The 14,322-nt window shown below is 38.8% G+C and overlaps 1 protein-coding gene across 1 annotated transcript; it reads left to right on the top strand.

Annotated features, from left to right (window-relative positions):
* Positions 1-8,822: 8,822 nt before the first annotated feature.
* On the top strand, positions 8,823-11,184 carry LOC135719430 (uncharacterized). Its single transcript, XM_065242118.1, has 6 exons — positions 8,823-9,106; positions 9,176-9,295; positions 9,385-9,506; positions 9,576-9,726; positions 9,793-9,911; positions 10,023-11,184. The coding sequence occupies exons 1-6, from the start codon at positions 8,899-8,901 to the stop codon at positions 11,070-11,072; spliced, it is 1,770 nt and encodes a 589-aa protein (XP_065098190.1). The 5' UTR covers positions 8,823-8,898; the 3' UTR covers positions 11,073-11,184.
* Positions 11,185-14,322: the final 3,138 nt, after the last annotated feature.

Genomic DNA, 14,322 nt, shown 5'->3' with positions numbered 1-14,322 from the left:
CAGAAAGAGTTAATTCCCACGGTCTTTACTTTAACCCCAAAATGACCCGGTCTTATGATTTGGATTAATTCATAGTTCTTCACAAGCTTTGAATTAATTTACATAATATGGCATGGCAAATTCCTGCTACATGGGCAATACATGTGTAAAATCACACATATTTCATAATTAAACTTATTGTGATCATCTGTATTACATTTGGATTTAATACCCAGAGAGTAAATATATTTGAATAAAACCTTTTTTATTGCAAAGTTAAACACATTATTTCTAATGGGATCAGGTGTTAGTATTTAAACTACTTTTCTGAAATAGTTTTTTTTTTTTTAATTTTGTATTATATTTGAAATTCCTGAAGATGAATGGAAGTTAAATGTGTCAAATGCAGTATATTGGAATAAAATAAGAAAATAAACATATAACGGTATCCAGATTTATTTTACAAATTAGCCATCATGTTAGTCATGTTATGTTTACAGACTAATGGTCTTACTTAAAGCCATTATATTAAAGGGATTACCATAACATCTGTTATTTCAAAAAAAAAATGGGTATATAACAAAAACTAGATGTGTTTTAGACAAAAAAAATTATCTTTTGTAATTGTTTTAGAGTAATGTTTCATAGCCTCGGGTCTTGTTGACTTGTATTGTTTGATATTGTTTGTATTGAAGTTTGGGGCTTAGGACAGAAGTGTATTAGTGCAGTTGTACAGTAGGACATCAACCAGATGGCAGAAAGATTACAAAGCGACTTCAGGTGTAGCCTTCTAAGCGTAGAAGATGCAGAAGATGAACATTCACTGATCACGAAGACAAGTGATAAACCAAAAATAAATCTCATTTGAGAAGCACCCAAGAAATGTGATATTCAGAAATTTAGTGACCTTAGATACAGGTGAGTGTTTAAAAGTTTCATGTAAAGAGCATTTAGATTTTCTAGTTAAATTTATATCATTGTGATATCCTTGTACGCTCAGATTACTTATTGTTGAATATTATTTTTTATATTGTATGTTTTGTATATGTTACAAATGTCCAAATATGAAATCCTATAAGGCTAAGGATTAGGAGCATCAAAGTTTAATTAAACTCGTTGATTTTACATTGATTCAAGGTTACATCTTCACAGAATGTTCTTTACATTATGTAGGATTTTATATATAAACAGTAAATCACAAAAAACTGACATCAGAGACTTTGTACTTTTATACTAGTTTTCTCACATTCTTGGCAGTTCACACAGTTCTTTTAAGAATTTCAATAATTAGAATCGAAATAAGTTACTTTTATGCAGAGTTAATATCAAACAGTTATTTACACACACATCTTAAAATAGTTGTATAGTGGTAAAATACATGGTGTACTAATGCAAGAACCACAAAAAGTGCTTGTTCAGTCAAATAGTGAGTGCATAATATAATTAGAGGAACTTTTAGTTCTTAGTGAATCTTGCATGGAACTAAATTTGTAACTAGAGATGCTGATATTAACAAAAAAATTAATTGATACCAATAGCCACTTTTTTCAGATTGATATCCATCGAAATCAATAGTTTGGTGGTTACATTAACTTGCATTAACTAAATTCTCAAGATTACATTTTCTGAATGTTATTAATATTGATTAATATTGACCATTAAACTATGTTTCTTTACATTTACTATACACAAAGCTCAAATTTGTTGCATTTTCCTTTTTTATTTTTTTATTAACCGGATAAACTATTGGCTATTTTGAAATTATCAGCCAATAGTGGGAAAATTTGCTTTTACTGACCAATACCGATTATTGGCCTATAATTTTACATAGAAAATTGTGGCTGTCTAATAGTCTCATTAATCCATGCATATTCTGTTTGGTCACGAAACAGATCATCCTGGCACCTTTTGGTTCGACAGCTGTTTTAAATTAACAGCATACAATGGCTTGGCTCCTTACTCTGATATTAGGATTACCTCTTCTCGCGCAATCTGCCACCACACATGACTCAATCTCAACACAACCCTCAGACCAAAACAACCTGAGCTTCCAAGGAACAAATGACTTTCAGCAAACTCTTCACGTATCTCACCACGCAAGCTCGATTAAGGAACAAATTGACAACATGTTGCACAGAGACTTTCTTTTACCTCATTGGCCTAACTTTAATGAGGGATCTAGGGAAGGTAGTGGACTTCAGCAGAGCATTGAGGTTATGATGCCCTCTAGTGGTGTGTCAGAGATGGATACGTTTATTCCAAACAAAGCAGAGAAACTAGATTTTACTGAGAGTTTGGCCCCTTATGTTCCACAAAGGCTAACACAACATTTTTTAAATGATGACGATCATCAAGATGTAATTTTAGCAAACACAAACAGTGACCTTTCCACAAAGCCTGTTCAGTTGACTACGCACACCCACACCCCATTTATAAATAACAATGAAAGAATGAACAAAGACCAGCCTTTGTTGACAACCACCAAATCAATCAGAGAGAGTGATATCACAGTAAACTCTACTCCAGGCAATATGTATGTACAGACATTAACTACCAATTTCAAATTCGATCACAGTACATCAGTGAATGATTTAGAAATGAACAAACGTGAAGATGAAAAGACTTTTCAAAAAACAAAGTATGCTTCATTCACAAAGACTTTAAGCTCCATCACAAAGCCTGAAATGCTGGGACACAATGGCACCCTTATGATGCAATCTGACTTTATCCAAGAGTCCTTTGATAATCCCACAGTGAAAGAGGAACTTTATGGCACAGATCACGCGCCTACAACCACACCTTCATTTGAGACTGGTTGGTACAAAAATCTGATGTACAGAGATCATGTTTTTTGCATAACCATTGCAATACATGCAAAATATGATATTTTTTCAATTTTCCCTATTTATAAATCCCCATAGAAATATCATCCATAAATCCATCTGTTAACCAGTCAAAGACAAATGCAGAAAAAACAAAAAAGAAAGGTAATGTGTACAGCTATATTCTATAAATTTACTTATAACTCAACTGAATATAGAAAACTAACGTTTTCTAATTTTTCTCATAATAGATGACCAGCCAAAATGGTTTACAGGTTTGTTTGCACCACTGACACAGAGCAATGTTCCTGGTACAACAGGCTCATGCATACTGGGCAAGACTTGCAAGGTTTCCAGCAGCAACATCACACGTCTACAATGGGATGATCTGAAACGGACGCTAACCATTGCATGGGATCTTCATGTCTATGGCTCAGCTACGCTCTTTTTATTAGTAGTGGTTGTTGCAACGTTTGGAACGATTGGTGGAGCTCATATGCGCCATCCTTTCTGCGAGGCTTTCATTCTTGCTAACATCCTACTGCTGTTGGCAGGTTTGCTTCGATTTTTACAGTTCATAATTGACCCATACAATACAAGAAATATTATGCCTCGCCCTGCCCTTGCTGCTTTGTATAACTTACCCGTTACCTTATTGCTCTGGGCCCAGGCCACCTTGGCACTATTTTCTGTGAGACAAGAGAGGCTGAGCCCTCAAAACTCTCCCCAAAAGCTGTCAATCACTGCTGGGGGAATGGCAGCAATGCATTGTACCTCTATCCTAATGGCTGACCTGCTATCAAATACCTTATCTCCAGCACTTCCTTTAATGCTGCAGACACTTACTATTTGCTGGGGTTTACCACTTTGTTTAGGAATCTTCTTTCAGTCTTTAAAAAAGCTCAGTCGCTCACACTGGACACCAGTACCAAGGTGGAGTGCCTCTAAACGTGTAGTAAACAGTGTCAGGCGTGTGCTATTGTTGTGTGGCATACTGGGTGTGCTCACCTGTGCTTTACAAATCTATTGCTTCCTCTGGCTGTATGGATTACTTGGTGACTGGTGAACATTCAGGTGGGGCTGGTGGGTTGCCCAACTGTGGGCACGACTGTCAGAACTGGCATGGAGTTTTTCTCTTCTGCTGCTGGGATCTCGGGTAATCTGGAGGACACAAGGGAGACAACAGCAAAGTAAGATGACAAATAAAAGAGAACAGAAAAGGAAGCAGACGTCACAATTGGACAGACTGCTGGAGAGATTTCTAATGGGGCCTTGGAGAAGACCAGATAGGAATTGGGCTAAACTGTTGCCAAATAATTGGAAAGGGCAAAAACAGTCCAGAGGAAATGTGAGATGCTCAATGATGCGAAATCGAGCAACACCAGCAATTTCAGTCACTACAGTACATGACAACAATATAGTTAATGGTGAAGGTGTCTTTCATAGTACCAGCAATGACTGTCACGACACTCCACTGTGGACCAGTGGTGTGGAATGGCAGGAACATGAATGCTTTCTCTCATTAATTGAGTTTGACCTTAGCCCCCCCTCATCTGTCAACCTCAGTCACAGCATTGACAGTGCCCTCCATCATGCCGGCTTGTTAGGAGTAGGTACTGTTTTTGCCCCTTATCAACCTCTTGGAACCAGAATGAGAGACCATCAGTTAACATTAAATCACCCACCATCACAACTAACCGAGCCTACAGGTGGGCCTTAGATACATGTGCAGACCCCCTCTCCACACAATACGGGACAGCAATTCAACAGACTCAAGTGTCTGCGATTGAGCCTCTGTTGTCCTTGAGTCCAGAAACCATTAGAAAAGTGTGGGAGAGAGATTTGGCTATCCCAAGAGTCACTACGTATGATGATTTGGACAGCATCGCGAGTGGAGATGATGTTACTAGTCTTTGAACTATTAAAATGTTTTGCACTTTTCATTTGCAGAATAGCAAAGTAAACCCTATTCAGATGGTAATCAGTTCCCAAAAGGATGTCTGTAAAAAAATTCTCAATAATAAAACTAATGCAATTAGATGAAGATAAATCCACAGTAGATATGTGAGGTTGTAATTCTAAACACATAATGGAAATTCCCTTCTCATCTGTAATCACGTGATCATTCACACGACCCTGTCAATAGTCTAATGTATTTAAAATTGTGTTTAATATGTTTTGCTGTTATTAGATGATTTTATATTTATTTAATATCAAATAGCTTTTTATTGTCACATCAAGACAACAAAAAAGTGATTTCAATATAAATAAATAAATAAATATAAAATATCAGTTTCCACCCGTTGAAAATACCTTACGTCTCAAAAGAATTACCATCTGAATAGGCCTCTAGACTATTTTATGTAGACAAACATATTTTACTTTAAAAAAACGATAACTCATACATTTTGATTTACCGGTTCATATGATATAAATTAATAAATATGAATTGAAAATCACGAAAAAGAGTCATTCATTACTTTCAGAAACAATTTCTTTGTATGCCCATTTGTGTGCATTAAATAATGTGAAATAGAAACTTGACCTAATTATGGCTTGTTCTACAAGGCTGTTGACGTCAAAGTTCCGCGAGAGCGATTTAAAGCAGACGCCTCCGTATCATTTCTCAATCGCTGTATTTTGACGTCATCCTGTCAGTTCTTGCGGCGCCAGAACGCGAACAAGCCAAGGAAATCAAGGTGAGCACTAACAGTTCTGACATCCACCGTGTTTGACTGTTGCTTTTTGACATGTTCCTGCTTAAAATTTGGCTCTTAATTCTGTAAGCTTTAAAATGATTGTCTTCCTCAGGATGGTGAAAGACGCCTTCCTATGCTCTATGGTGGCGATGAAGTGACACTGACATGCCCTGACACATCACCTACAACTGTTGTACCTCAAGACCCTCAAGTGTTTTATCAATTTCCATACGGACAACCATGGTATGCCTGCTACCCAAGCCCCTACCACTACAACAGCGGCTCCTCAGGATCCTTTTTTCCAGCAACCGTACTACCCATTTGGAAAACCGTGGTGGTGGTATTACCAGGTGCCTACTACCCAAGCCCCTACCACTACGACAGCAGCTCCTCAGGATCCCTTTCCCCAGCAACCGTACTACCCATTTGGAAAACCGTGGTGGTGGTATTACCGGGTGCCTACTACCCAAGCCCCTACCACTACGACAGCAGCTCCTCAGGATCCCTTTCCCCAGCAACCGTACTACCCATTTGGAAAACCATGGTGGTATCACCGGGTGCCTGCTACCCAAGCCCCTACCACTACGACAGCGGCTCCTCACAATCCCTTTCCCCAGCAACCGATGTTCCCTCGACCAGTCTTTGATCCTTTTCACAATGACCACAGAAGAGAACCCTTTCCACATCACCACCAATACCCTTATGACATGCCCAAGTTTCCTCCATCATCCCAGGCTACCCTGTTCATGCCCCACCAGCTGATCTCCCAAAGGGTATGCAATATCCTGCTGACATGTATCCAGTTTTTCATCGCAGACGTAGATCTGTGTCCAGCGGTCAGTTGCCCCTTTCTTACAAATCTCGCAGATAAAGCTTGAGTTGGATAAGTGAATCGTTCGAGTAGCTTTTCATTTATGCATAAAATGAGAATTGTGACTCGCTCTTTCCTTTTTTCAGGTTCATTTTTAATAAAGTTTGATATTACTCCATTATAGTGTTGTCTTGTGGCTTTATTGTAGTATTTTTACTACTATCAAGTGATTTAACTTGTGCTTTTTCTTTGACTTTTTTTAGTAATGTTATCTTGCTAACATCTTCCAAGGAGCTAGTTTCTTATTTATGCTAGATTAAAACAAAAAAATGTGGCTTCAATGTTCTGACGAGACTTTGTATATGGTCTGTGAAGACAAGCTCAGGTTATAAAAACTTTAAATGGATGTCATTTCGGGTAGGGTTTTTAACACATTTTAGTACATTTGATTTCACTTAGATCATGTATATTTAAAAAACACTTGATTGGAGAATGGGCTTGCAGGGTGAGATCTGAGGATGATTCATGTACACCCACTTGCAGGTGAACTGTGATTTATAAAGTGAACATTGCTTTGTTTTTTAAGTCTTAATTTTTTGGTGTATACCATTTTGGCTTTGTGTAGACTTTTTAGTAAGGATCCTAGACACAGTTTTATAAGCGAGACACTAGAAGTGTTATTTTAACACCAAGTATTTTATTATGTGTAAGTAGTTTCACAAAAACTTTAAGACTGGTCTCCAACCTTTTTGTGCGTAAGGGCTACCACAATGGATAAAACAATCTGTAGGGCTACTTTTTGATGTAGTCTACTCAACTTTTTTTGTTTACTTGTTGAATTTATTTTACTTGATGCTTTAGTATTGTTTAAAATGTTAACATGCGTAAACCAAGCTAATATAAAATATTTTAATATTACTTTCAAGACTCTTAATAGAATGTGCTTTGGCGGGCATCTCACAGACACTGTGGGGGGCTACACGTTGGAGACCCCTGCTTTAACGTAAAACTAACATTTGAGTTTTATACAGCCTTCGCTTACATTAAAATTATTAGCTAAATAAGCTTAATTTTTTTGTTGGCGTTCATAGTAGTTGCACCACTTGATCTCTGAAATTGACATTTAACCTATGCATTTAACCTACTTCTACTTGGAGACTGGATTAAGCTTTTGCCTGTGATATAAAATTCATAAATATTCTTCAAAGTGTTTTGAATATAATGACAATTTTCTATTTTCACATTGGTTGTACATCTGACACAGAAGCCTACCTCATTCATTAAAGTGGGTATTTTGTCATATGTGAGGAAAATCTACAAACTTCATTTAACCAAAAAGACCATTAGAGGATCTCAGGATGATGTTATATGTATGCTTGTTAACTTCTTAAAGCCCATAATTGCAGTTGTACTACCTTGACATTTTGTTGGACATTCAACGTTCAATTTTTTGAAAAGCTGATGATGTCAAGTTCCACGAGAGACGACTTACGTCCGACTTGCTCTGATGTCACACTGAAGGTACAAAATAGGCTTGTTTGAGATGAGCAAATTCTGCGCAGAATCGATCACCGGTGATCAGCGCAAGATGCATTCCGGTTAGAAAAGTGTCCGACTTACGTCCGACTTGCTCTGATGTCACGCTGACGTGTACAAAATAACTCTCGCGATGGAGAGGCGGGCTCGTCGGATTCTACAGCCGAGCGCAGTTGCTCTCCACCGACTGCGTTGACGAAAAGCACGATGGGAAAAGACTTGCTGACGACATAGCTTAATGCTGATTTGCCCGGGAATGTCAGCTGATGACTTTTTAATTCTAAAAACTCCACTTCCTGTAATAGTTTTTATATTTATTCAACTTGTTCGTGACTTATGACATTGATATTATTAATAAATTCCTTTAAACTTATATATTGGTGTTGTATTATTTGTACAGTGTGCTGTTTATATTTCACACAGAAACGAATTTGTATTACGTCTAGACTTAGATTACATCCTAACATTTACTAAGAAGCCTTTTCCAATAATGAACAGTTCAGCTTTGTTGATTCTCCTTATAAACATCTTAATGTAAATGCATTTGTTGGTTTTTCAGTTGCATCTATTTAATCCGCGATAAAATACGCGAACGCGATCTCTTCCATTGCTGACGTTTGCAGTCAACAACACTGCGAGAATTATGAAGCGTCCGGCTTGCCTCCACTTTTTTCACTCCTCCCCTCACTGCAGCCGGCTACTCTCGCCTATATTTCAGGCGAGGCAAGCTGCATCTCAAACAAGCCTAATTTCTCGAATGGTTCTCGTGGTACTTTGACATCATCCGCCTGTCAGTTCTTGCGGTGCCTCGACAAGCCCAATTGCATGAGTGTACTCACAGGTTAATGAGACACAGGTGAAATCAACAAGCTAAGTGTGGAATGATTTGACAGATTTGATTGGTCAACCAGGTTAATTAGCAAGTGATTGAGTACAAAAGATGAGTACAAATAGCACAATTTGTCTCAGTGAGATTGTTGACCTTTGCAGTTAGGATCTTTTGGTTACTGAATTGGTTTGCAACATAGTTGATTTGAATACCACTGTTGTGATGCCGTGGGTTAAGTATCTTTTACTTCTCACAACGGCTGTGATGGTAGTGAGCTCTTTAGGAGTTCGCCGTGATGCCTTTTCAGATATGGGTGTTTCATATGATTCTACTGCTAGTAGTACAATCAGTTTTGGTAAACTTATTATTGGCAACGGGCTTCGGAGTACAACGTTGAATGATACTGATGAAAGACAAGCGCATGGGGAAGGTATTAATGTGGAAACTTGAATTAGCTTTTTAAATTTTGAGCAAGAAGTTTATTACTTTCTCTTTTTAGCAAAATTTAATCTTGCTGAGGCGAAGTTGAAACATCTGGGTCCTTCTGTGCACTGTGGTGATGATACTATGACCCTGCGTGTTCCTGGACCAAGAATGCCCCACTTTCTGGTTGATAAAGGTAACCCTATTCAGCTTGTGGCTCCTTTTTTTCGTCATAGTTATGTGTAAAATATTATTTTAAACATTCTGAATGATTTCTTTAAATAGGAGATGGGACTAAAGTGCCTCTGTCTGAGATTCCACCCAGCTGTGGTTACTCTGTGAAGAGGGTGCGCCGGGATGTTTCGCTTGTTGCGCCGTACAATGGTTGTGGTCATGTCCAACAACAGGTAAATTATTTTGTAACTATGTTTTAATACTGCAAATGGATCTTGTATAAACTTCCCCTCTTCTGACAGAGTGGAGCTTATGTTCTGCCTCTGGTAATACTGGGGGCAACAGTGCAGATGTCATGCCCAATGAATCCTCCTGCCCTTCCTAAAGTTTCTTGCTTCCCTTCTGGCATGGTTGTCTCACTTGGGCAGAGCGCTGATACTGTTAAGATTAAAGGTATAACTTGATTATTGAGTGACGTAAACAAAGATTGAGTGGTTCTTGAAAGTTCTTTATTTTCAGTTGATGGATCATGGCAGCCTCTGCTACTGGCATATTTTAAGTGCAAGTTCACCCTGGACACTGCTCGTGGTGATCTGGTTGTCAATGCACCATTCAAGGGAACTTGTTGGGATATCAAGGTGAGCACTAAAAATTCTGTCATCCACCGTGTTTGACTGTTGCTTTTTTTACATGTTCTTGCTTAAACTTTGGTTCTTAATTCTGTAAACCTTGAGAAAAATCTTCCTCAGGATGCTGAAAGACGCCTTCCTATGCTTTATGGTGGCCATGAAGTGATACTCACATGCCCTGACACATCACCTACAACTGTTGTACCTCAAGACCCTCAGGTGTTTTATCAATTTCCATACGGACAACCATGGTATAACTGGGTGCCTGCTACAGCAGCTCCTACCACTACGACAGCGGCTCCTCAGGATCCTTTTCCCCAGCAACCGTACTATCCATATGGAAAACCGTGGTGGTGGTATCCCCAGGTGCCTGCTACCATAGCCCCTACTACTACGACAGCGGCTCCTCAGGATCCTTTTCCCCAGCAACAGTACTATCCATTTGGAAAGCAGTGGTGGTATTACCAGGTACCTACTACCCAGGCCCCTACCACTACGACAGCAGCTCCTCAGGATCCTTTTCCCCAGCAACCGTACTATCCATATGGAAAACCGTGGTGGTGGTATCCCCAGGTGCCTGCTACCATAGCCCCTACTACTACGACAGCGGCTCCTCAGGATCCTTTTCCCCAGCAACAGTACTATCCATTTGGAAAGCAGTGGTGGTATTACCAGGTACCTGCTACCCAGGCCCCTACCACTATGACAGCAGCTCCTCAGGATCCTTTTCCCCAGCAACCATACTATCCATATGGAAAACCGTGGTGGTGGTATCCCCAGGTGCCTGCTACCATAGCCCCTACTACGACAGCGGCTCCTCAGGATCCTTTTCCCCAGCAACAGTACTATCCATATGGAAAACTGTGGTGGTATCCCCGGGTGCCTGCTACCCAAGCTCCTACGACAGCGGCTCCTCAGGATCCTTTTCCCCAGCAACCCATGTTCCCTCTACCAATCTTTGATCCTTTTCGCAATCTCCAAAAGGGAGAACCATTTCCTCATGGCGTACCCAAGTTTCCTCCCATCATCCCAGGCTACCCTGTTCATGCCCCACCAGCTGATCTCCCAAAGGGTATGCAATATCCTGCTGACATGTATCCAGTTTTTCATCGCAGACGTAGATCTGTGTCCAGCGGTCAGTTGCCCCTTTCTTACAAATCTCGCAGATAAAGCTTGAGTTGGATAAGTGAATCGTTCGAGTAGCTTTTCATTTATGCATAAAATGAGAATTGTGACTCGCTCTTTCCTTTTTTCAGGTTCATTTTTAATAAAGTTTGATATTACTCCATTATAGTGTTGTCTTGTGGCTTTATTGTAGTATTTTTACTACTATCAAGTGATTTAACTTGTGCTTTTTTTTGACTTTTTTAGTAATGTTATCTTGCTAACATCTTCCAAGGCGCTAGTTTCTTATTTATAGATTAAAGCAACACTATGTAGTTTCCATGTAAAAATGACTTACAGCTCCCCCGTGTGGTTGAAAAGCGCAACAGTGCCTGGTATCAGACACTCTTCTGCAGGCAGGGGGAGGGGCGGGGCTGTGTTTCCTACCCTCCACCGCCACTTTCAGAGTGTGCTTGTAGCAGCTAGGAGGCTGCTCAGGTTGCAGCAACAGTACAATTTGTCCAGTTTAAAGTTGTTCTATCACTGAAATAATTTTAGAGACATTATTTAAAGGTAAAATAACTACATAGTGTTGCTTTAAAACAAAAAAAATGTGGCTTCAATGTTCTGACGAGACTTTGTATATGGTCTGTGAAGGCAAGCTCAGGTTATAAAAACTTTAAATGGATGTCATTTCGGGCAGGGTTTTTAACACATTTTAGTACATTTGATTTCACTTAGATCATTTAAAAATGTCAGGTGGTACAACCAATTGTGTAGTTGTCAGTTTTAACTTACCCTCGGGGTAAGACCTGTATACATCTGGGGTCTCAAAACATGCGTACGTGCACAACTGGGCTGGGAAGTGCATACGACAGTTCCCAAGCAGAGGTTGTGAGATGTATATTTAAAAAACACTTGATTGGAGAATGGGCTTGCAGGGTGAGATCTGAGGATGATTCATGTACACTCACTTGCAGGTGAACTGTGATTTATAAAGTGAACATTGCTTTGTTTTTTAAGTCTTAATTTTTTGGTGTATACCATTTTGGCTTTGTGTAGACTTTTTAGTAAGGATCCTAGACACAGTTTTATAAGCGAGACACTAGAAGTGTTATTTTTAACACCAAGTATTTTATTATGTGTAAGTAGTTTCACAAAAACTTTAAGACTGGTCTCCAACCTTTTTGTGCGTAAGGGCTACCACAATGGATAAAACAATCTGTAGGGCTACTTTTTGATGTAGTCTACTCAACTTTTTTTGTTGTTGAATTTATTTTACTTGATGTTTTAGTATTGTTTAAAATGTTAACATGCGTAAACCAAGCTAATATAAAATATTTTAATATTACTTTCAAGACTCTTAATAGAATGTGCTTTGGCGGGCATCTCACAGACACTGTGGGGGGCTACACGTTGGAGACCCCTGCTTTAACGTAAAACTAACATTTGAGTTTTATACAGCCTTCGCTTACATTAAAATTATTAGCTAAATAAGCTTAATTTTTTTGTTGGCGTTCATAGTAGTTGCACCACTTGATCTCTGAAATTGACATTTAACCTATGCATTTAACCTACTTCTACTTGGAGACTGGATTAAGCTTTTGCCTGTGATATAAAATTCATAAATATTCTTCAAAGTGTTTTGAATATAATGACAATTTTCTATTTTCACATTGGTTGTACCTAGGGATGTAACGGTATCAAAAAATTCATGGTACGGTAGTATTTCGGTAGGATGCCCACGGTACGGTAATTATTGAAACATTTACAAGAAGGAAAAAACATATGAAGACTTGGAAAAACTGCCATAAGTGTACATTAAACAAGACTGAACATTACAATGTACAAAGTTTAGTTTAGTGTAGTGTTTACAATTTTCATAAAAAGGACAAAAATAATTAGACCATGTAATAAAATAAAAAATAAAGTTTCAGTTTAGTTTGTCAACTTTAAACAACTCCCAATCAGTCAGGTTTTAAGAATTGAGTCACTCCCTCAATTGACCTAGTTTTTATTATTATTATTAATGCTAATGCTTGATACTCCTATGAAAGCAACAGTTGTGATTGTAGAATCAAGAAAAGATTATGGGTTTTAAGCGGGTCAATTCCTGAAAACAAAAACAACCCAGTAAAAATGAAAATAGCAGCTTACTTATTGTAGCCTGATTGTAGCTGGACTTAGAGCTGAGGTCAGCTCACTAAATGCAGGGGCGCGTTTCCCAATCGGAAGTCTGCAGCCTCCATTGGTCGCATTTGCAGGCTGCATACGTCATGAAGACCGTCTTATTTCAGAATATTAATATTTTTCAAGTTGACAATTATTCTTATTTAATCGTATATTGTTGTAACACACTAACATGACTTGCGAATGTAATACTCAGTTAACTTAAATACACCAGGCATGTAATGACGGATGCAGCCTGCATATGCGATCTAAGGAGGCTGCTTTCTAATTGAGAAACGGCACATACTCTCCTCATTCACGGATTTACTCACACTCGTTTTTTGTATGTCCATCACATTTTGTCCTTTCTCGTTTCTTGTCACAGCGAACGCGAATTTATTCCACACATCAGGGCTGCGTTCAGCCCCGACAAAACGTTGCACAACGTTTATTAAACAGAAACGGTGATGCATTGAACACCCTGTTGTGATGACGCAAGAGTTGCAACTACGGTAGCTGAGAGGCCATTCTTTGTGTTCTTTTTTAATTGTTTCTAAAGCCTGATGAAATCGTTATAAATGTGTGTTTAATACTGTAAAATACCCTCGATGTTACAGTCACTGACCTTGCCGTCCAGAATGAAAGACAACATTCCAACTTGAACCCATTGAGAGAGCTGTCTCTTTACTATCGCGTGGTTTTATACATCTTGCCGCTGATTGGGCCGACATTTCTGACACACCCACCAAACAAGAGAAAACGCTTCTAAAACCTGTTGCATTCCGTTGCACACCGTTTCCAGGAAACATGTCGTTCAACCCGGAAACCGTAGCAAAACGTTGCGCACCGGTGTGAGATTGAACGTGCCCCTAATATTTTACCGAATCACGTGACCACGTTTGTACAGAAATTTTTTATACCGCAATACCACGAAATTTATAATACCGTTACATCCCTGACACAGAAGCCTACCTCATTCATTAAAGTGGGTATTTTGTCATATGTGAGGAAAATCTACAAACTTCATTTAACCAAAAAGACCATTAGAGGATCTCAGGATGATGTTATATGTATGCTTGTTAACTTCTTAAAGCCCATAATTGCAGTTGTACTACCTTGACATTTTGTTGGACATTCAACGTTCAAT

The sequence above is a fragment of the Paramisgurnus dabryanus genome, chromosome 14, assembly GCF_030506205.2.
Source record: "Paramisgurnus dabryanus chromosome 14, PD_genome_1.1, whole genome shotgun sequence".
NCBI lineage: Eukaryota > Metazoa > Chordata > Actinopteri > Cypriniformes > Cobitidae > Paramisgurnus > Paramisgurnus dabryanus.
The sequence above is the reverse complement of the archived record's forward strand: the minus strand, read 5'-3'. Positions and strand labels throughout refer to the sequence as shown.

Excerpts from the sequence above, each read along its gene's own strand:
- LOC135719430 (XM_065242118.1), top strand. The coding sequence starts at position 8,899 with ATGCCGTGGGTTAAGTATCTTTTACTTCTCACAACGGCTGTGATGGTA. Across the intron at positions 9,507-9,575 it reads GTGGTCATGTCCAACAACAG|AGTGGAGCTTATGTTCTGCC; the intron begins GTAAATTATTTT and ends CTCTTCTGACAG. Across the intron at positions 9,912-10,022 it reads GAACTTGTTGGGATATCAAG|GATGCTGAAAGACGCCTTCC; the intron begins GTGAGCACTAAA and ends AATCTTCCTCAG.